The following is a 21027-nucleotide window of genomic DNA, read 5'->3' as shown; positions in this document are numbered from 1 at the left end:
TTCGCGGACGGGTGATAGCTTGCCAGGCATAGCAACAGTAACCAAGGGGGGCGGGACATCGCGAAGGGTGACTTTTCTAACAAACGTTTTAAACTGGGTAATAAAGCCGAAAAGTAGTCTCCGCCTTCCAATATCCGGGGACTTCTAAATCAAGCGAGTTGCTATAACGGTTTATGTTATATATTCTATTTTATACCATTTAAGTTCTCTTTCTTACCTAATGTGCCTTGTATGTTGAGAGGTGTTTGCTGTCATGGTTTGTATGCCTTCGTGTTTTGTAAATGAACTGTTTTCAATAAAAACAAGTAAAAAACAAAAAAGTTGCTACAACGGCGATGAGAACGGCCGCTAACAAGCCTACACCTACTGCGCCGGAAATGTAGGACACGCCTTACCGGAAATGACGCCTCCCCCCAGCCTCCTCCGTAGTGAAACAAATTGGAGATATAGCAAATCACTTTGTAAGACAGAGGGTTTTTTAAAACATTGATAATGAATGTCCCCAACAACGTTAGATTTGATTGTGTTTGTTTTATAACAGATTAAGGTTTGCCACAAACATGAACAAACTTTGAAGGCGTTTTTTTAATGACTTGTGCGTGTCACCGCCCCAATATGAAGGGCGCCCTAAAGATTTTGGATTGGTTCTGCGATGCAGTTTCTTTTAAAACTCTCTCTAATTGTTTGCACCCAGTTTTAGCAATGAAAGCTAGATTGTACCCAGTCTTTAGTTGAGCAAAGTGTTTACAGACTGACTTGTGAGTCTAGCTGAGAAGTCCTAAAAGCATAAATGTAAAACAGGCTGTGTACTGTCAAACTTTTATTAAAAGTTTGTGGCAGTGCATGAATGAGGAGACGGAAAGATCGAGTCGAGTCAATTCCGTTTACTCGCCAGACAAAACAACACCGATACAGCACAATCTCTCGTGGCAACCAGCTAACCGCTAGGCTGCTGCAAACATGGATCCCCCGGTCGCGATATTATGAACCCTACATAGCCCTCGCCAAAATCCCGTACCCTGTCCCAAATCTCGCGAACGGACGCCGGATTTCCGCGAACGGACGCCGGATTTCCGCTGCGTTGCTAAGGAAACAATCAACTATCAACTCGGTGCGAAGCAAAGCTAACGTTAGCTACCTTCAATTTGAACTTATGAATCGTCTAAAAAGTGAACCATGGGGTTGAAATTATGATTGTGAGGGAAAGAATAGCCTTAAGTTGACTAACCTAACAATTTTAGGTTACAAGGTCTGCCTCTGCTCCTTGGATACGTTATTGGTATTATAATTGTGATGCATTTGAGGCTTGATGAGACAAAGAATCAGAATGAACCCCAGCTAAAAGGTTACATTGAGTAGTACATCACGACAGAGTCAAATATGTCATCTTCCTGAGGGTGGCGCTAATGTGCAAGAGCTGAAGGTGGCGCTAATGTGTAAGACTTGTAAAAGTCATATTACTACAATATAGGAGCTCGTTTTGTTTGTAGTCATGATAAGGGGTGAAGTATCCTATGCTCAAACGTTGTTACGGGTCTAGATAGATCGATGCCATCGGCTATCCACTAGTTTACCTTAGATACACATGACCCGCGCTCAGGAACATGTTACATCACTTTGAATATACTTGGCTGCACTGAGCAACTCGTGTGTGTGTCATTCTTTATAAGATAGCCTACTGAAACATGGTGTCAGAAGTCGGAGAACTTATTTCTTATTTTACTAGCTTGCATGTTTAAGTTTGTAGGCCTGAGTAGGTCACATGTCGGAGGATTCCGATTCAGAGCAAAGTACTTCTGCTGAAGACGTTGTCACAGAGGAGCTAACGCTAGCATTACCGGCGCCGATAGCATCACATACAATGGCAGCTAACATGAATATTCCACCACCGTCCCCGATGAGCTTCACAGGCGATTGGAGTGTCAATTGGGACATTTTTCGGGCCGAATATGAAGACTACGTCCTCGTCACGGGCATACTTGGCAAGGACAAGAAAATACAAGCGGCTACTCTAAGAAGTGTGATGGGAAGTGAATGCAGGCATATTTACCGCCACAATCTGAACCTCTCAGAAGATGATCAAGGGGATCCTGACGCCATACTGAGAGAGTTGGGGAAATACTTCAAGCCAGCAAAAAACACAATATACGAGAGGTACATTTTCGGGAGTTGCAAGCAGGAGGAAGGAGAATCGTTTGATACCTTTGTGACGAGACTGAGAGAGAGGGCAGCAACCTGTGAGTATGGACAGTTGAAAGATGAAATGATCCGTGATAAGATAGTCCTGGGAGTTGCAAGCGAGGCCGTTAGGCGCAGGCTGTTGAGAGAGAAGGATTTGAACATGATCACAGCTATTGACATGTGTCGCGCAGCAGAGCAAACTGACATCCGTATGAGAGCAATGGAGTTTGCAACAACACCGCAGCCGGAGGCAGTGCATGCCGTTGCTAGGCAACCCAGACAAAACCAATGGAAACAGAGCAATCCACCCAGAACAGCAGGAGATGCAGGCAATTGCAAATATTGTGGCAGAGAGCATTCAAGGGGCAGAGAGCATTGCCCGGCCTTCGGGAAACAATGTAGGTCATGTGGGACACTTAATCACTTTTCTAAAGTGTGCTTAAAGAGCAAAAAGGGGCATGCTGAGGGCAAGGTAAACTGTGTGGAATACACAGAAGAACCCCCAGAGCATAGTAATGATGCAGATGATCTGTACATGTTTGAGTCAATCGGCGCAGTGCACACCAAAGGAAAGAAGTGGTTTGTGACTCTGAAACTCCACGACAAGCCACAACAATGTCAGCTGGACTCTGGAGCCACCTGCAATGTAATGGGCTTTCAAGACAAGAAAAGGCTGGCCCCAAACACACCTCTCCGCCCGAGTGACACCAGACTGAAGCTGTATTCGGGGGAAACACTGAGCTCTATGGGCACCTTTGAGACTGACTGTACTGTGAGAGGCCAAACACACAAGCTCTCATTCGAAATAGTGAGGACCAGCCAACATCCTCTTCTGTCAGGCTCCACCTGTGAACGCTTAGGGCTCATGCATTTCACAATTCCAGAGGATGTGCTCAAAATGGAACACACACAACCAGGAGCCCTAACTAAAGAACAGCTTATCAACAGATACAGTGACGTGTTCAACTCCCCTGTGGAATCCGTGCCTGGGGAGGTCCATTTTGACCTTGATCCTAGTGTTGCTGCAGTACAGAGTGCCCCTCGCAATGTCCCAATCGCAATGAAAGCAGCAGTCAAAGCCCAGCTGGACAAGTACGAGGCTGACGGCCACCTTGCGCCTGTCACAGATCCTACAGATTGGATCAGCAACATGGTGATTGTTAAAAAACCGGAGAAGCTGAGAATATGCATTGACCCTAAACCATTGAACAAAGCCCTAAAGCGCTCTCACTACATCATGCCTACCTTGGAGGACATTTTGTATAAATTGCCCAAGGCCAGAGTCTTCACGTTAGTGGACGCTCGGGATGCATTCCTGCAATGCAAACTGGACTATGAGAGTAGCCTCATGACCACGTTCTGGACCCCCTGGGGGAGGAAGCGGTGGCTCAAGCTACCATTTGGAGTATCGGTGGCGCCCGAGGTATATCAGCGCAAGCAGCACGAGCTCCTCGCCGGTCTGAAGGGCGTTGAGCCCATTGCAGACGATATCCTGGTCGTCGGCTGCGGGGACACAGACAAGGAGGCTGGGGACGACCACGACGTCAAGCTTGCGGCGTTGATGGAACGCTGCCGCGAGGTCAAGCTTCGCCTCGGCCTGAAGAAGTTGCAGTTCAAGGTGGCTGAGGTGCAGTTTCATGGCCACATTCTCTCATCTGCTGGACTGAAGCCCGATCCAGAGAAGGTGAGAGCCATTATTGACATGCCGAACCCAACAGATGCCAAGGGCGTGCAGCGTCTCATTGGCTTCGCTAACTATTTAGCCAAGTTCATGCCTCATCTATCTACTGTCTGCGAGCCGTTGCGACGCCTGTTGGACAAGGACACACCCTGGCACTGGCTGCCTAAGCACGAGGCGGCGGTTCATGAGCTTAAGGCGCTGGCGACAGCCATGCCCGTCCTGCGCTACTATGATGTAACTAAGCCAATCGCAATCCAGAGCGACGCCAGCCAGAGCGGTCTCGGTTGTTGTCTCATGCAGGAAGGTCAGCCCATCGCATTTGCCTCGAGGGCTCTTACCCCCACCGAAAAAAACTATGCACAAATTGAGAAGGAGTGTCTCAGTATCGTCTTCGCCTGCCAGAGGTTTCACCATTACCTATATGGCCGCGACCCAATCACAGCAGAGACGGACCATAAGCCTCTGATCTCTATTTTCAGCAAGCCACTTCTCAATGCGCCCAAGAGACTCCAGAGCATGCTCATGACTCTGCAGAACTACGACCTGAGGGTAATCTACAAACCAGGCCCAGAGATGTTCATAAGCGACACGCTCAGCAGAGCTACGGCTGGATGCTCCGGCAGAGGGACTGCATATCAGCGACACGCTATCTGCTCTCTGCAACAAGAGCAGGAAGACATACAGCACGTGAACCAGGCAGAGTACCTGAATGTGACTAACCAGCGGCTGGAACAGATCAGACGACACACCGACAGAGATGAATGCTTACAGGCACTGAAGAACACTGTTCTCGTGGGCTGGCCAGATGTAAAGGAGGAAGCGCCCCTCATCGCTAGAGAGTACTGGCCCTTCAGGGATGAAATCAGTGTGCAGAACGGAGTTCTGTTCCGGGGGCAAAAAGTCATCATCCCAAAGTCACTCCGCCCAGAAATGTTGACGCGCATACATTCAAGTCACATAGGGGGTGATGCATGCTACCGACACGCTCAAGAGACATTGTACTGGCCCAACATGCAGTCAGAGATAAAGGACTTTGTAAGCAGCTGCTCGACCTGCAATGTGTACGCCCACAATCAGCAAAAGGAGACCATGCTCTCTCACGAAGTACCAACCAGGCCATGGCAGGTCTTGAGCATGGACCTATTCAGCTTCAGACAGAAAGACTATCTCCTAATAGTCGACCACTATTCCGATTTTTGGGAGATTGAGCTTCTACCCGACATGTCTGCAGAGACAGTCATCAAGCGATGTAAGGCACAGTTCGCCCGACATGGTCAGCCAGAGAAGGTTATTACAGACAACGGCCCTCAGTTCACAGCTCAGTTCACACGGTTCGCTTCTGAGTGGGAATTTGAGCACGTGACCTCCTCTCCCAGACACCCGAAAGCGAATGGCAAGGCCGAGTCGGCCGTGAAGATTGTAAAAAATCTTCTGCGTAAGGCCGCGCATGATGGTGAAGACCCCTGGAAAGCCGTGCTTCACTGGAGGAATACACCTACGGAAAACATGGGCAGCAGCCCAGCACAACGCCTCATGTCCCGCCGGTTGAAGACGTCCATCCCGGCGGCAAGCAAGCTCCTGGAACCAGCTGTTGTCGTGGGCGTCACTGAAAAGCTGCGCCACAGGAAGCAACTCGCCAAATCCTTCTATGACAGATCTGTCCGTGAATTGCCGGCACTTGAAATTGGGGAAGTCGTACGGATGAAGCCCCTGCCAGGTGATAACACTGGCCGCTGGAGAGTCGGAACTTGTCTCCGCAGGGTTGCGCCGAGGTCTTATCTTGTGGACATTGATGGCTCCCTGTACCGTCGTAACAGGATCGATCTCAGAGTGGCTGAGCCAGCTGCACGAGCCGCGCACGATCCTGTTGAACCCGCTACGGCACACACACCGGACGGGGATCCAGCTACAGAAACTGTCATTGAGACCCCTCAGGCTGTGTTCGAGCCGAGCCCCATCAGGTCCATGCCCAAGGCGCCATCTACTCCTGTTGGCGCTCCGCGTTCGGATGGACACACTTACACAAGGGTTGGACGGCTGTCTAAACCTCCACTGAAACTCACTATGTAATCTGAATAATGTTGATGGTTGCTATGTGGGAGAGAGGGGGAAAAGAGGAGAAATGTTATCATACGCTACTGTGGTTATTACACTGGTATGGGATATGAAGAGATTTACTGCTGTTGCACTGTTATTGGTTGTTCGTATATGAAAGTAATTTTATTTTGCACTAACTTCATGTGTATGTGTTTATACTTGGAAAAGGAGGATGTTACGGGTCTAGATAGATCGATGCCATCGGCTATCCACTAGTTTACCTTAGATACACATGACCCGCGCTCAGGAACATGTTACATCACTTTGAATATACTTGGCTGCACTGAGCAACTCGTGTGTGTGTCATTCTTTATAAGATAGCCTACTGAAACAAACGTGGAGCAAGCAAAGATTGAGTTAAAAACGTTAATGTTGATTGTGGATAACTTAGACAGGTTAAACTGTGGGTGTACAGCGTTTCCTTGATGAGCGCTAACCCCATAACAACATATTTTCGCGTTGCTACGGTGGCGCACACGTGACAAAGCCAGAAACGGGATTTTGGCGAGGCCTATGTAGGGTTCATAATATCGCCCCCCGGAAACTCTAAGCAGGGCCTAAATCAGCACTCCGAATGTCCGCCTTAAAGGAGCAGCAGCTCCTGGTGACTTTACCCTCATTTGTGTATCGCCACAAGTTAACGTGAATTAAGATTGGAATTATATGATTTTAAAGCATAACTACCAAAACAAATAAGCTTTTTACTGAAGAGAATATATTCGGATGTAACCCTTTGTAATCACCGACATTTTGACTAGTAACTAATTTAATTGTGTTTTTTCCAAGTAACTGTAACGGATAACAATTACATTTATTTTATAATTTAATTATGTAACGCCATCACATGTATTGTAATGCTGAGGTGAACGTAGCATTACAAGACAGTTTTAGCTCAGGTCATTGTTGATTGTCATGCTTCATAATTCACATGCAGTCTGGGCCCAGACTTTCCAGAGAAGGCGTGCCAATCTTGCTCTCCCAAGATCACCCTTTTCATAGCGACTCTTGATCTAACGTCGTCTTTCCTCTAGAAAAACGTAGACAGTGTGGCATGAGTACATTTGCACAGTGGGACTTTGTTCCACTGGAGAAACCTGCTTTTCCAGCTTGTTGCCCCAACATCAGTGCTGCATGAGGGTAATATAGACAGAGTGAGAACACATCAGAATGTTGAAGATGCACTGTTCTGTCTAGGGTGTGCACACACAAATGCTGGCATGAGACAAATACACACAAACACAAATACAGTTGTGCTTTTAAATCACATTTGCAAACTGAAATACTATTCTATCGGAACTACTGCTCCCCAATTCAAGTTCAACGTGTCCACGTTACACTGGTATGTTATAGTGGAATGTCTCTTAGATCTGCCTCTGAGGTGCTGGTCTAGGTGGGGAGTAAATCTGTCACCCCTTGCCTGTTGTCTTTTCAGGTATACATCCATGATGACAGACTGATATTCAGATTTAACATGCATATGCCTCATGCACATGCACATATACACACACAAATACTCACGAACACAGGCACCATAAAGCTGCTCTCCTCAAACACACATAAACACCAGATTATCAGCTAAAGTTCACATCATGAGCACACAACGTCCAGAGAGATAATATACACAGGCAAAAAATATGGACAGTTTAGGCATTTATTAACATGAACTGCTAAGATTCAGCCAAATCAGTCACCATTACCCATGTACATTTATGGACAACCCTGCCAGAGACTTGTAAAATGTTTCCCATTGGAATGGGGCTATGCAGAGGAACAAAAATTGCACCATATTGTAAAATACACAGCACAGCATGGCTTCTTTTTTCCTGTTCATCAAGAAATGTCTGAGACATCAGGTGAGTCACTCTAATGTGGCACAATTTTGGACCAAAGACACGATGAGAATGGGGTTATTTGCAGGTATAAGGTGACAATGTCTGAATGAGTCTACCATTGTGTGGAAGCCAAGAAATGCTCATAGAGAAGGATGCTGGCTGTTGCCAACATTTCTGGAGATAAAGTCACATAGAGGGGTTGAATTACCATGGCACAGTACTGTTTATTGCAATAAAATAATAATCATACCTACTATAATGATTCTGACAGTGATAACCACAACAAGCAATGAAAGAATAACAGGGGAAGAAGAGGAGGAACAGGAAAGTCATGGTGGTGAACCTCCCCCAGGGTTTTTATGGTACAATTACTCCTACATGCCTTGAAAGCTTGAATTTTTTTTAAACTGAAAGTCAGTTAAACTGTGCTTAATGATGGTGTGGGTGCGTCCTGAATTAAGTGTTTTAAGTGTTTTTCCTATTATACTGCTAGGCCAGAGTATAAAAATCTTAGGTGAGCCAGGAAAAACAGTTGTTTGTCAGTATAACGATGGAATGGCTTACTTACAATGGTTATGTCAATGATCATTCTTCAAGTTCTCTGACATTGTTATGCCCCCTTTATCAATGATGAGATGTGAAGGTCTTTCTATACCGCAGGCTGCTAGTCCCACCTTCCACCCTCTCTCTCTCTCTCTCTCGCTCCCTGATTCTTTATTTCTCTCTCTCGTGCTCTCTCTCTCAATTTGTCTCTCACTATTACATCAGGGTAAGTTTTTCAATCAATAATAAACTCACCTAGCTGTCAGGTAGTGATTTTTATGATCTGCAGAGCCTGTTTGGCATGAGCATACCAACATACTTTTAATAGTATTGGAACTGCTATAACAAGTGTGTGTGTGTGTGTGTGTGTGTGTGTGTGTGTGTGTGTGTGTGTGTGTGTGTGTGTGTGTGTGTGTGTGTGTGTGTCTACTCATTTGCTTGCAAAAACTACCTGAAGTCAAAGCACATGCATGCACACATTCTATCACACATGAATCAATAAAACAAAAACATATGTGCAAACTTGGCCGACAACAGGTAGTACATGTATACGTAGTAGAGGCTAACAATTCTGGTGAGGGTCTGCATTTCATCATTAGTATACACTGACACTTTAATCATGCATTAAGCCAAAAATAAAAATAAAAAATTGAGACTTGCCTGTGGATAAGCCACATTCTCCTACATTGATGTCATATTATCTGGGCTTAATCATAAGTAACTCTCTGAAGTCACATGCTAGAAGCTGAACAGTGAAACTCTCACAGTGAATCTGGAGTGGCCAAGCACAACATAACAAACTGGGATGGATCTTAGATTGGTGGGAAAGTGGGGGTCAAGAGTGAGTATGTCATGTGAGTTTGAATTATCAGCTGGTCAATGTTCATCACAAGGTTGAATTATATGCACAAAAGAGTCAGAAGGGATTCAGAAATGATGTATGAAAGCAAATACTTTTTCCGACATTTTTTTTGTGTGATTTCAATGACACCCCCCCCCACCCCATCATATCAACTTCTATGGACTGCCATTCTGTCTGGATCAACATTTGCTCAACTTACTAACATGTAGTAATCAGTCTTGACAATTTCCTGATTTCTTAGCGAAAGTCGCATCTTCATAAGAAAACATATGGCAGTAGTGAGATTTTAAAACATAATTTTTATTTTAGCATGTGTCTGCTGACAACCCATGTCTGCTACCAAAGTTATACTGCAATGCAATAAATACAGGCTCATCTGTTATTCATAATGCAGATGTTGACTCTGCTGGTGCTGTGGTATTCTTTATCTTCAACCACATTTACTGCCATACATAAAACTCAACGGATGTATAGGTTTGGTTAGGAAGTCAGCGAGGACATTTATTTAGTTGAAAGAATCAAAATCTAACAATGAGGCAAACTAATTTGAAGGTGTTCTTTGTAGACTTAATGCACTCAAGCTGTAGTTATTATCAACTAGCGACCAAGTCATTTTTGGGTAACGACATAATGACAGTTCCCCCCTAAATCTACATCTGTCGACCATGCAATGCGATCAGCCATGCATCTGTCAACCATGCAATTGTGCGATGGATGGTTGCTTGAATGGGAGCAGATTTTTCTCCATTTGTATTGTGTGCCGTGGACACTCAGCCAGTCAGCAGGCCTGAGTAAACAACAGGTGGGCTTCATGCAGAGAGTTGAAGAAACAGTTTCCTGTCATTGTGGAGCCGAACGGAGGGTAGTGGAGTTAGCAGCCATACAACATACAGTACCAGGTCTTCCGAAATATCTATGGGATTATGTAATGCCAGCTGGAAGGAGACTGGCACAAGACAAAGAACGGCAGACTGAGATTAAAAAAAAGACTGGGAATGGGTGCAAAACTATGCCTTCTCTGTAAAGACTGCGAAGACAGACTTAAAAGACCGGAACTTGACCATATCTCGACCTACCCCTGCTCAGTTAAACTCATTATTTATAAGAGTGTGACGCGACAGCTTGCCAAGGCAGGAAACAACTTGTTGTTTTTGCACTTGGTTAATTTTGCACTTAACTCCTCTAATGCACAGACAAAACAATTTGAACCACAAATTGAATTGATATGCACTTGGGCAATAAGGCCAGCTGCATGGCTTGTGGCACACAACGAAACAGTTGCTGCACCCTACAGAGACTCTAAAGAATGTATTCTCTATTGTGAAAACAGTTATATATGATTAATAAACTTGTCATGGCAATTATTTTTTTATGACTGATGAGCTAATGTACATCCAAAGGACGCAAACATCAAGCTGTCGGGTAGAACAGACCTCAATCTATCAGTTGCTTGACAAGATAAAGACCATGTAAGTAAGTGAGATAGCTCATTACACTAGACAGTAAATTAATGGATGCACCCTACAAAGTTTCTTAATTTTCATAATTGTTTTTGGTAGGATATAAAACAATTCTTAGTGGCTCTAATGAACTGTCATGATAAATCTATTGCAGTGGTTTGTAAACACTTTTTCTTTTTCGTTTTTTTTTGTCAGAAGAGAATTTGAAAACCTACCAAAAACCATTTTTACGAGTTACTGGATCGGCTAGATAATAAAGGCCAACCCAGTCAGTTGGCATCAAACTGCAAGAGCTATGAGAGGTTTAGCAACCCTACATAACCAGCTTTGCCATTCTACTGTTCCCAATGGTCCAGACCCAGTCTTTGCCTTTCACCGAATGACTTGAAGTTTGTATTGTAGCAATTAAATTCTGCAGGCTGGTACACAACCCAAACCAAGTTATTGGTAACAACTATTCAACAAACATAATTGTGGCCAACCTTCTCTCCCACACACACACACACACACACATTATATATATATATATATATATATATATATATATATATATATATATATATATATATATATATATATATATATATATATATATATATATTACACACACACACATATATATATATATATATGCATATATACACACACACGCGCACACACACAGAGTTTATATGAGCTGCAGACTGAGAATGGAATGTCCCTACTATGAGAAACGGTGGAGCAGTGTCATTGCTTTGGCCCCCGAAATCTATGTTTTGACAAATAAACCTCTGTAAAATGGTAGCCAGGAAAAACTGAGGAGGCAGAGCCAGGCAAATATGAAAGGCCACAATGCTCCAAAAGCCTGCTGAATGAGGCTATGGGCTTCTTTCAGTGTCATGGGATGTGGACTTCAGGAGAAGAAAAGCACCCTAATGACCCTTGCAAAGCAAGCAGAGAGTTTAAAAGCCAGTGTACTTTACTCTTAAATGTACATAAATATTATTTAGAGTACATGGGGGCAAGAAAGGGACGGATGAATCGACTGATTGTAGATTACCTTCCCTCAGCTGTCCCAATGCTGTAAAATGCAATGCTTCATTTGCAATTCAGGATAAACCTTCTGTTGTGTTAATGTCTGTCTCTAACCTGACAGCTTTCTCTCTATTTCCTTTTAGTTCAGCTAAACCTTGTTTGCCACAGAACATCCTACCTCTTTATCTTCAGATTCAGAGATCATACCACCAAATTATTATGGAACTGAGTGGTTTAACTATATCGATGTGCTAAAAATGTTTTAGACCATCCTAACATGCCCATCCAACATCAACAGCATCAACACAACAACAACCATCCATTTGCAAGACCATCCATTTGCAACTGCCCATTAATGTCGCACTAACTCACGCAGCTGTACACAGATCCTACATACCTAGTAGGCCAACATACGTGTACAAACACACAGGCACATGGCTCAAATGCACACACACACACACACACACACACACACACACACACACACACACACACACACACACACACACACACACACACACACACACACAGTGTAAAGGACAGCATTGTCTTTTGTCCTGCTGTTTTTATCCGCCCATGGGCACACCTACTGAAGGACAGAGAAAGGTAAAACAGGTTCTGGCACTTTCAACTGCTTCTCACTACTCTTCTCTTGCTGGGCAGGAATGGCAGGAGTGACCTGATAAAGCCAACACATAACCAAAATGTTTCACTAAAACAGCAGACAGCGGGATGAAATCACATCAAGTAATGAATAAGAAGAGAGAGAAAAAAACCTACACCACCCTCTCTCCACCCCTGTTGGACATTCTGGGGGTAATTCGTGGTTGAAATGGACCACAGCATGAATCATAAAAATCCAGTAAGAAGGAACAGGGCAGGGTCTATAGAAGGCAAAGCAAGAAAACAAGCCTGACAGGTTCGCTGCCGCCTATGTTCATAATTTCTCTGGAGGCTGGACACGATAAGGAAAAAAAAGGGGGGAGGTGAACTCTCTTAGGAAAAGAAATAGCACTTGTTCCAAAAACACTTTTTTACGCGGTGTTCGTCATTTCCCCTCCTTCTACAGAACACACGTATCTCTGAACTGTGACGCTTATCTCGGTCAAACATAGGCATGACTTTATGGCACGCACGCACGCGCACGCACACGGATTAAAAAATAGCTACATCCATTGTCGGCTCGCTAAAAACTCCATATGTGAGCCATGGCAAATTTGAAGGATATGGCGATATGAAGGCATAGAATTTAGGGTGAGCGCGATGAATCAAAAGTACATCGCTCGCTGGGTTTTCTCCCCGTTTCTCTAAATTATTCGGACGCGCATCGGACGCGTAAAAGAGTCCCATTTACCTTTGATGTAGTTGGATTTACTTTCATCCAGCAGGCTGGACGCGGATACCCCCATTTCGCCGAGGAGGGGGGAGGGGGGTGAAGAAGGGTGTAGCTATATCCACAGGTAGGGTGTCGCTTCTTCAGGTGATCACTGTGTCTTGTCGATTGCAGCGCCGAGTGAAGACGCCCTTTTCTACCTCTCTTCTCTGGACTTGTAATTCACCGACGGGCGTGGAGGAAGGAAGACGAAGAAGAAGAAGGGAGAAAAAAAACAAAACGATAGCTGTTTTCAGCGAGATGGTGACGACCGCCCTGTGCGGTGTGATGGGAGTGAGCTCGTCTCTCTCTTTCTCTCTATCTCTCTCTCTCCCATTACCGAAGGTACACGTAGTGCTGTTCCATTGAATGTAATGTCTAGGCAACATATTCTTCAAACGGGAAATTATTTTTCCTCTTTCAATTGAGAAATTAAAGTTTTCTTTTTTCCGTCATTGTTCAAGCGGACAATAAGACTAATTTACAAAAAGAAAAAATAAAGAAAACAAAGCAAAAAAACAACAGCCACCCATGTGTTCTGTTTGGGTTGAAATGACCCGTCTTGAATAACAGCAATTAAACCCTTAATGTTGTTCATATTACCAATAATTGAGGGGAATATATTAGGCTATTGGGTATTTTTAAAACAAGTTTTACAACTATGTCATTATAAGACCCGGAGATTTTCCATTCCACTGCTAATGAGTGACTAAAACATGAGGGTTGCGGGGGCCTCCTCCTCTTTTGGGGAAAGATTGATAGATAATTTGAATCATGTACAGAAAATTCTCAGTCAGTCAGACTCCATTTAAGTGCTCAGACACCTTTTCCTCCAGTCTTCTTATTACACAGAGGAACACATGAACATCCTCGGCAAAAAATCCTTTCTTAAAGGGACAGTTCACCTCCAAAATAAATGTGGGCAACATGATCCAGAAAGGGCCGGTGTGGGTGCAGGTCTTTGTTTCAACCAAGCAGTTACACACCTGAGTCTACATATCAAGGTCCTTAGCAAAGACTAGTCTATTGGTTGACTAATAGAATGAGATTGTCTGCCTTCTCTCGAATGGAACTGGGCGGTGTTCTGTTTATATGTGCTACCTATCAAAATGTGCTACTTTGCGGTTCTACGCATGGTTAGGTGTTCGGTGTTAGGGTTAGACTGCTATCGAGTTGTGCCACATTAGCATTTTTCAACAAGGCAGCATAAATCGTAAGAACAATGGCACTCGGATTGTGTTGCTCAAAGTACAAAATACATTGTGTAATGACCACGGATGAATAGACTCGCTAGCCGTTGGCTACCGGGTCGGACCGTTTAGTCGACTGGTTAACGTTGTCGCCTGTAGCGTGGTGGGTTCGCGTCCCGGCTGCGGCGGTTCCCGACTGCCCCCCCTGAATTCGCTACAAAGATGTCAGAAGTGGGATGGTGAGAGTGTGACGCCATCGGAAGCGCGTGTGTTTGTGTAAATAATCACAATGGAGACCGCAACGCATGACTGCTTTATTGTAGTCACATTAATATGACGCAACACCCCAATCCCTATTTCCTGCTGGAGTGCACCATTCACACACAACACTCGGAGAGGGGCTTAGACCCAGTCATACTCAGTCCCATCTAATATCTCCCTTTTTGTAGTTAACATTAACCCTTATGTAACTGATTCCCTGAGTACCTCCAATGTAAGAGTAACCACCTATACACTGAGTTGAAGTCTCTCAATAAACCATATTTTTCAGATTCAGAACTCCCCCCCCCCTTTCAACTTTTCTAACTTTGACAAAACCCATAACCCAGAATCCAGTCCTTTCTATGAGTTCAGTCTGTTTGGCGCTTTCACTAACCTGCCACTAGCTGTCCTGTAGTGTGCTGTGAGTGGTGAGCAGCCTACGGGCTGGGGCAGGTCAGTTTGCTTGGCCAGATTGAGTTCTTGGTCGCTTGTGTCACTGTCCACAGTGTCACCGCCCTTATCCTTGCCCATTGAGGTTTGGGCCGGACTACGGGGCTGCTTGCTGTGTTGCTCAGGGTGGTGTCTGAGAGCCTCCCTCTCTGCTGGTCTCAGGTCCACCCGGTTGCACCGGTAGTGTGTCCCCTCTACATCCACTAGGTATGATCTGGGGCCCACCTGTTGAAGGCACACTCCTTTCCTCCACCTGCCTGTCCTGTCTCCAGGTAACGATAATAATAATAAATCAATCTTATATAGTGCTTTTCTAACATTCAAAGTCGTTTTACAATAAACGGGGTGAAACAAGAGAACAGATAAACATAACACAAACATACAGGGGTGGATGGGAAGGGGGGCTACAAGAGGGAGAAGCGGCAGCCACACACAATGCCATCAGTACTCTCTGACTTAAACAGATACAAAAGGGCAAGAAAAACAAAAAAACAACAGCACTGTAGACGTTGATTTTCTGTAAGGGTTTACTCCCGTAGCCTATTCCTCTCCCAAGTTACCCACTAGGCAGTGGCACTATTACGTAGGTAGAGGCTTAGGTAGAGGCTTCATTCTGATGTCTTGGTCGAGAGACAACTTGGGCAGATCTCTGGCCGACTTGTCGTACCAGAATCTGGCTATTTGGTGTTTAACCCGCAGCCTTTCAGTCACGCCCAACGCTTGGCTCCAAAAGTGCGTCAGAGACAGAGAGGAGTCTTCAGTCTCCAAGACATTAGTCTTTGTGCTGGACTGCTATGCATGCCCTCTCTGGGTGTGTTTCTCCACTGTAGAATGGCAATCCATGGGTCATTACCAATCTTCACAGCCGACTCCACTTTCCCATTAGACTTTGGGTGTCTGGGTGATGACATAACATGTCCAAAATCCAATTTCTTTGCAAACGTCCTGAATGTTTCACAGCCAAACTGGGATCCAGTCTTTAATCACCCGGTCAGGCTGCCCATGTCGTGCAAATTGGGCTTTGCACCTCAGTACTGTGGTTTCTGCTGAGAGATCTGGGAGCAGCTCTATTTCACAGAAATCTGAGTAATGGTCTACCATGAGCAGAAAGTCTTTCCCTTCTTGTCTGAACAGGTCCGTGTTAAGGATCTGCCATGGCCATGTGGGAAGTGCATGTGACATCATTGTTTCTCGCTGTTGTTCATGTGAGTATTCATTACACGCTGAGCACTGGCTCACATTCTTTGATCTCACCTTGGGCCAGCACAGTGTGTCTCTGGCCTGTCTGTAGCATGCTTCATCTCCTACATAACTGCCATAGATGCTTCTCAGCATTTCTGCGCACAGTGATTTTGGAACTATCACTCACTGACTTTTGAAAAGCACTCCGTCCTGTGCACTGATCTCATCCAGGATTGACCAGTATTCTCTGATTGCTAGGGGAGTTTCCTCTCGGTGGTCCAGCCACCCCCGTAGACACTACCGCTTTCAGTATCTGGAGGTTTTCATATCCCTCCATATGCTTCCTGATCTGAATCAGTCGCTGGCTGGTGACATTTAGGTAATCAGCTTGATTTATCTGTTCAGTGTCCTCTTCTGCCCTCTGTAGGTTGTAAACTGCATGGCATGTGTATGTTGTGTCTGTTTTCTTTAATGGTGCCGTGTGGCTCTGCTCAATGTGTCGCTGATGTGCATGTCCGGGCCTGGCTTGTAGGCTGTAGTTCTGAAGTGCGAGCAGCATGCTCTGGAGCCACTTGGATGCACTGAGGAGGGGCTTGTTAAAGATAGAGACAAGTGGCTTGTGGTCTGTTTCTGCTGTGATCTCCCTTCTCTCATAAAGATAATAGTGAAAGCGCTGGCATGCGAACACAATGCTCAGGCACTCCTTTTCGATCTGCGCATAATTTCATTCTGTTGGTGTTAATGCTCGAGATGAAAACGCAACTGGCTGACTTTCCTGTAATAGACAACAGCCAAGTCCTTTCTGGTTTGCATCACTCTGTATGGTTATTGGCTTGGTCACATCATAATACCTCAGGATCGGGGATGCTGTGACCAGTTGCTTGATTTCCTCAGCTGCTGCTTCATGCTTGGGTAGCCAGTGCCATGTCATATCCTTGTCTAGTGGTCTCTGTAGCGGCTCACATACCTCAGAAAGGCATGGCATGAACTCTGCAAGGTAGGTCACAAACCATATGAACCATTGCACTGCCTTGGTGTTTGTGGGGTGGGGCATTTCTTGGACTGCCCTGATTTTTTCTGGGTCTGCCCTGAGTCCCTCTGCCGACAGAATGTGCCCATGAAACCCGACCTCTTTGACCTTGAACTGTAGCTTCTTTAGACTCAGTCTCAGTTTGACCTCTCTGCACCTCTCCATGAGTGCCATCATCTTTGTGTCGTGATCCTGTATGGCGTCCTCATCTGTCTCCCCACAGCCAGCTATTAGTATATCGTTTGCAATGGGTTCCACACCACTGAGTCCTGCCAGTAGTTCAGGCTGTTTTCACTGGTATATTTCAGGGGCCACAGATACACCAAATGGCAGCTTCAACTAGCGCTTCCTGCCCCAAGGTATCCAGAATGTGGTCATGTAACTGCTGCCCTCATCTAGTTTACATTGCAGGAAGGCATCACGTGCATTGACAAGGGCGAAGATGCAAGCCTTGGGCAGTTTATATAGCACATCCTCAAGGGTTGGCATTATGTAATGAGACCTCCTCAAAGCTTCACTGAGTGCACTGGGCTCAATGCAGATCCTCAGTTTTCTGGCTGTCTGACTATCGCCATGTTACTAATCCGGTGGGCTCTGACACTGGGGCTAAGTGACCCTCTCTCTCATGTTTGTCTAGCTGGGCCTTAACTGCATTTCTAAGTGCCACCAGAATATTATGTGGAGAGGCCTGCACGGGGGCTACTTTACTGTCTAGCTCAAAATGAACTTTCTCTGGGAGCAATTCAACTGGACCATTGAAGACATCATCATAGGTATTGACAAGCTGCTGCTTGGTTAGTGACTCTGTGTCACTATGCTCTACCTTAAGAAGCTCCTCAGGGATGGTGAAATGCATTAACCCTAGGGGCTCACAGGTTGAGCCTGACAACAGGGGTCTCTGATTGCTTCTCACTATCTCAAAGTCCAGTTTGTGTGTTTTGCCCCTCACAACACACTTTGTGCTGAATACCCCAAAAGAGCACATTGTTTCACCTGAGTACAGTACCAACCTGGTTTGGCTCGGTAATAGCTTCACTTCAGGTGCTAGTCTCCTCTTATCTTTTAGACTCATCACATTACAGGTTGCCCCTGATTCTAACTGACATCTCTGAGACCCAATATTAATTTTTATGTTGGCAAATCACTTTTTTCTGTCTTTGAACTGCTCCCATGCTCTCAGCTGAGTAATTGTGGGCCTCTGTGTTGGTCCCGTCCACGTCCTCATGGGCCACTGTGTCTGCTGTATTCAGTTCTCGCATGGATTGGCTCCTCTTCATGCACACTTTAACAAAATGATTTACTGTTCCACAATGGCGGCAATTTTTGCTGTACGCTGAGCAAAAATCACGTCCGCGCCTGTGCATATTGCCACAATATTTGCACGTATTGCTATCACTTGGACCCGGCCTCTGACTCCGATGCTTGTCTAGGCGTTCATGCCTGGATGCAACTCGCTGCCGACGTCCGTCTGTTGCATGCAAACTCTCCAGCAACATGTCCTGTGTCATCGCTTTTATCCTTATCTCTGTCATCTCCGCAGCCCGGCATATTTTTATGGCTGATGTCAGTGTGAGGTCCTTCTCTCTAAGCAGGCGACTCCGCACACTCTCATCACTAACACCAAGCACCACTCTGTCTCTTATCAGTTCCTCTTGTAATTCTCCATACTCACAGGTAAGCAGCCTTTTCCCTTAGTCTCGTTATGAATGCATCAATAGGCTCACCTTCATCTTGCTTGCAGTTTCCAAAGATGTATCGCTTAAATATGACATTCCTGTCTGGCTTGAAATATATCTCCCAATGCATTGAGAATCGCTTCTGTGTCTTTCTCCTGCTCAGCTGTAATGTCCAAGTTGTGTTTGTAAATATGATGGCAATCCCTGCCCATCACTCTCTACAAGGTTGCTGGCTGCACGTCAGCTGGTTTGTCTTTCAATCCCGATTCCAGTGTATAGTCTTCAAACTCCGCTCTAAAATTATCCCAGTTTCTTGTGAGGTTTCCGGTCATTTTCATCTCCTCAGGTGGCGGGATGCTTGACGCCATGATGATGCTATTGTTAGCCTAGTTGGCCCGCTGCTAGCGTGGTATTTCCTTTCCTATTGTTTTCCTTTTGTCCTCGCTGGCGACATCACTGACGCCGCTGTGGAGCACGTCAACTTGGCACGTATTTACATTCGGATTTCTTCCACCTCTGGCACCATGTTTGTGTAAGTAATCACAACGGAGACCGCAGCGTATGTACAACGCATGACTACTTTATTGTAGTCGCATTAATATGACGTAGCATCCCAATCCATATTTCCTGCTGGAGTGTACCATTCACACACAACGCTCTGGGGGGCTTAGACCCGGTCAGACTCAGTCCCATCTAACAGCGTGCGCCCAGAGGCGTGAGGGAGTTGGCATGCTGAAGTGCGGGGACGCGCTTCCCGAAGGAGGGGATGGGGGGGGGGGTAGTGTAACGACCAAAGATGAATAGTGTTATGTCTGCACACATCGACAGTGCTGCATTTGATTTGGCGCTGTTCTATTGTGCTGGGATCGATTGGTGATGCCTGCGGGCTCTGGGTCGTTTGATCGGGTCTGCCTGTGACGCTAAGTCGGTCAAAATAAACAATGCAACGCAGAGGTTGTGTCGAGCGACAGCGCTGTGTCCTGACGTAATTTCTAAACACAATATTGGCGACGAGGATGGCTGATATCTCTCTCCCACCACTTGCCCCCTTTCTGGTATTATCTGGCGAGCCTCCGGTACCATGGACTCGCTGGCTACATGGTTTTGAAAATTACCTCATAGCCTCGGGGCTCGACGACGTGAGCCAGGCTAGGAAGACGGCTCTGTTGCTACACTGCTTGGGAGCAGAGGGTCATCGTGTGCTCGGGACTCTGGGGAACTTCACAAACTTTGACGAAGCTGTGGGACTTATGAGCACCCATTTCGCTGCTCCACAGAGTGCCCTCCTTCGGCGATTTATATTCCGTCAGCGACACCAACTGCCTGGTGAGTCGGTGCAGCAGTACGTAGCTAATTTGCGAGGGCTAGCTAGCTCATGCAAGTTTGGCGCGCTTCAGGACGAGATGGTTCGCGACCTAGTCTAGTCAGTTAAGGCAAAATGGCTGCAAAAAGTCATTCACATTTGAGCCTATGTTTTTCTGTTAATTTAGAGTCCAATAAAGAAAAAAATGCAAGGAGCCCAAAATTTTAGGTGGGGGAAGTCTCTGAAATGGCCACGCCCACTTTTTAGGCCTGGAAATCAGTATCTCGGCTCCTGAATGTCGCAGAGAGCTGATCATGGGCTCAAAAGAAGCAGAAGCACCACATTTATATAAGCATTATGAACAAACATATACCCCAAAACCTTTACTTTTTCAGATATTTTAAGAAAACTAATTTGTACTGGTCACGTTTCACGTATCAGCTCCTGAAGGTTGTAAAAAGCTATATTTGACATGAATCTCATTCGCTGCCTATGTTATAAAGCATGAAGCACAATACACACACGAATCATGAGTTTAGAAAATATCTTAGTTGTCTGTGGTTCTTCTTATCACTTGGGATGTAATGCCGCCTCTGACCACAATTACAAATTGGCGCTGTTTGTTTATCAAGTGGTTGATTCTACAGGAAAGGAAGCAGAAGTGCACATGTTTCAGTAAAGCTAGTTTACTGTAAACATTTGCCAAAATATGACATGCATGCCTCATCTGGCCTTCATATCAGTGAGTTAATTTGTCCCTGACCTCGTGGATGGATGGTAAGGAACAGTGTTGTTTTATTTTTGTATGTTTACCTTGTAAAACATTATTTTCACCTTAGCTCATATGTGTAGGCCTAACTAGCCTTGCAAGCATGACTTGCTCGATACACTCG

General features: G+C 45.4%; 1 protein-coding gene across 3 annotated transcripts in view; it reads right to left on the bottom strand.

Moving 5' to 3' along the window:
* The window catches only part of niban1a (niban apoptosis regulator 1a), a 61703-nt gene extending 48309 nt beyond the window's left edge, over window positions 1-13394 (bottom strand). For all 3 annotated transcript variants that reach the window (XM_056275841.1, XM_056275838.1, XM_056275839.1), the window contains exon 1: window positions 13025-13394. In XM_056275841.1, coding sequence (XP_056131816.1) covers window positions 13025-13051 — 27 coding nt within the window. In that variant the 5' untranslated portion in view covers window positions 13052-13394. The remainder of the gene's footprint in view (window positions 1-13024) is intronic.
* Window positions 13395-21027: the final 7633 nt, after the last annotated feature.

The sequence above is a fragment of the Lampris incognitus genome, chromosome 3 (genome assembly GCF_029633865.1).
Source record: "Lampris incognitus isolate fLamInc1 chromosome 3, fLamInc1.hap2, whole genome shotgun sequence".
NCBI lineage: Eukaryota > Metazoa > Chordata > Actinopteri > Lampriformes > Lampridae > Lampris > Lampris incognitus.
The sequence above is the reverse complement of the archived record's forward strand: the minus strand, read 5'-3'. Positions and strand labels throughout refer to the sequence as shown.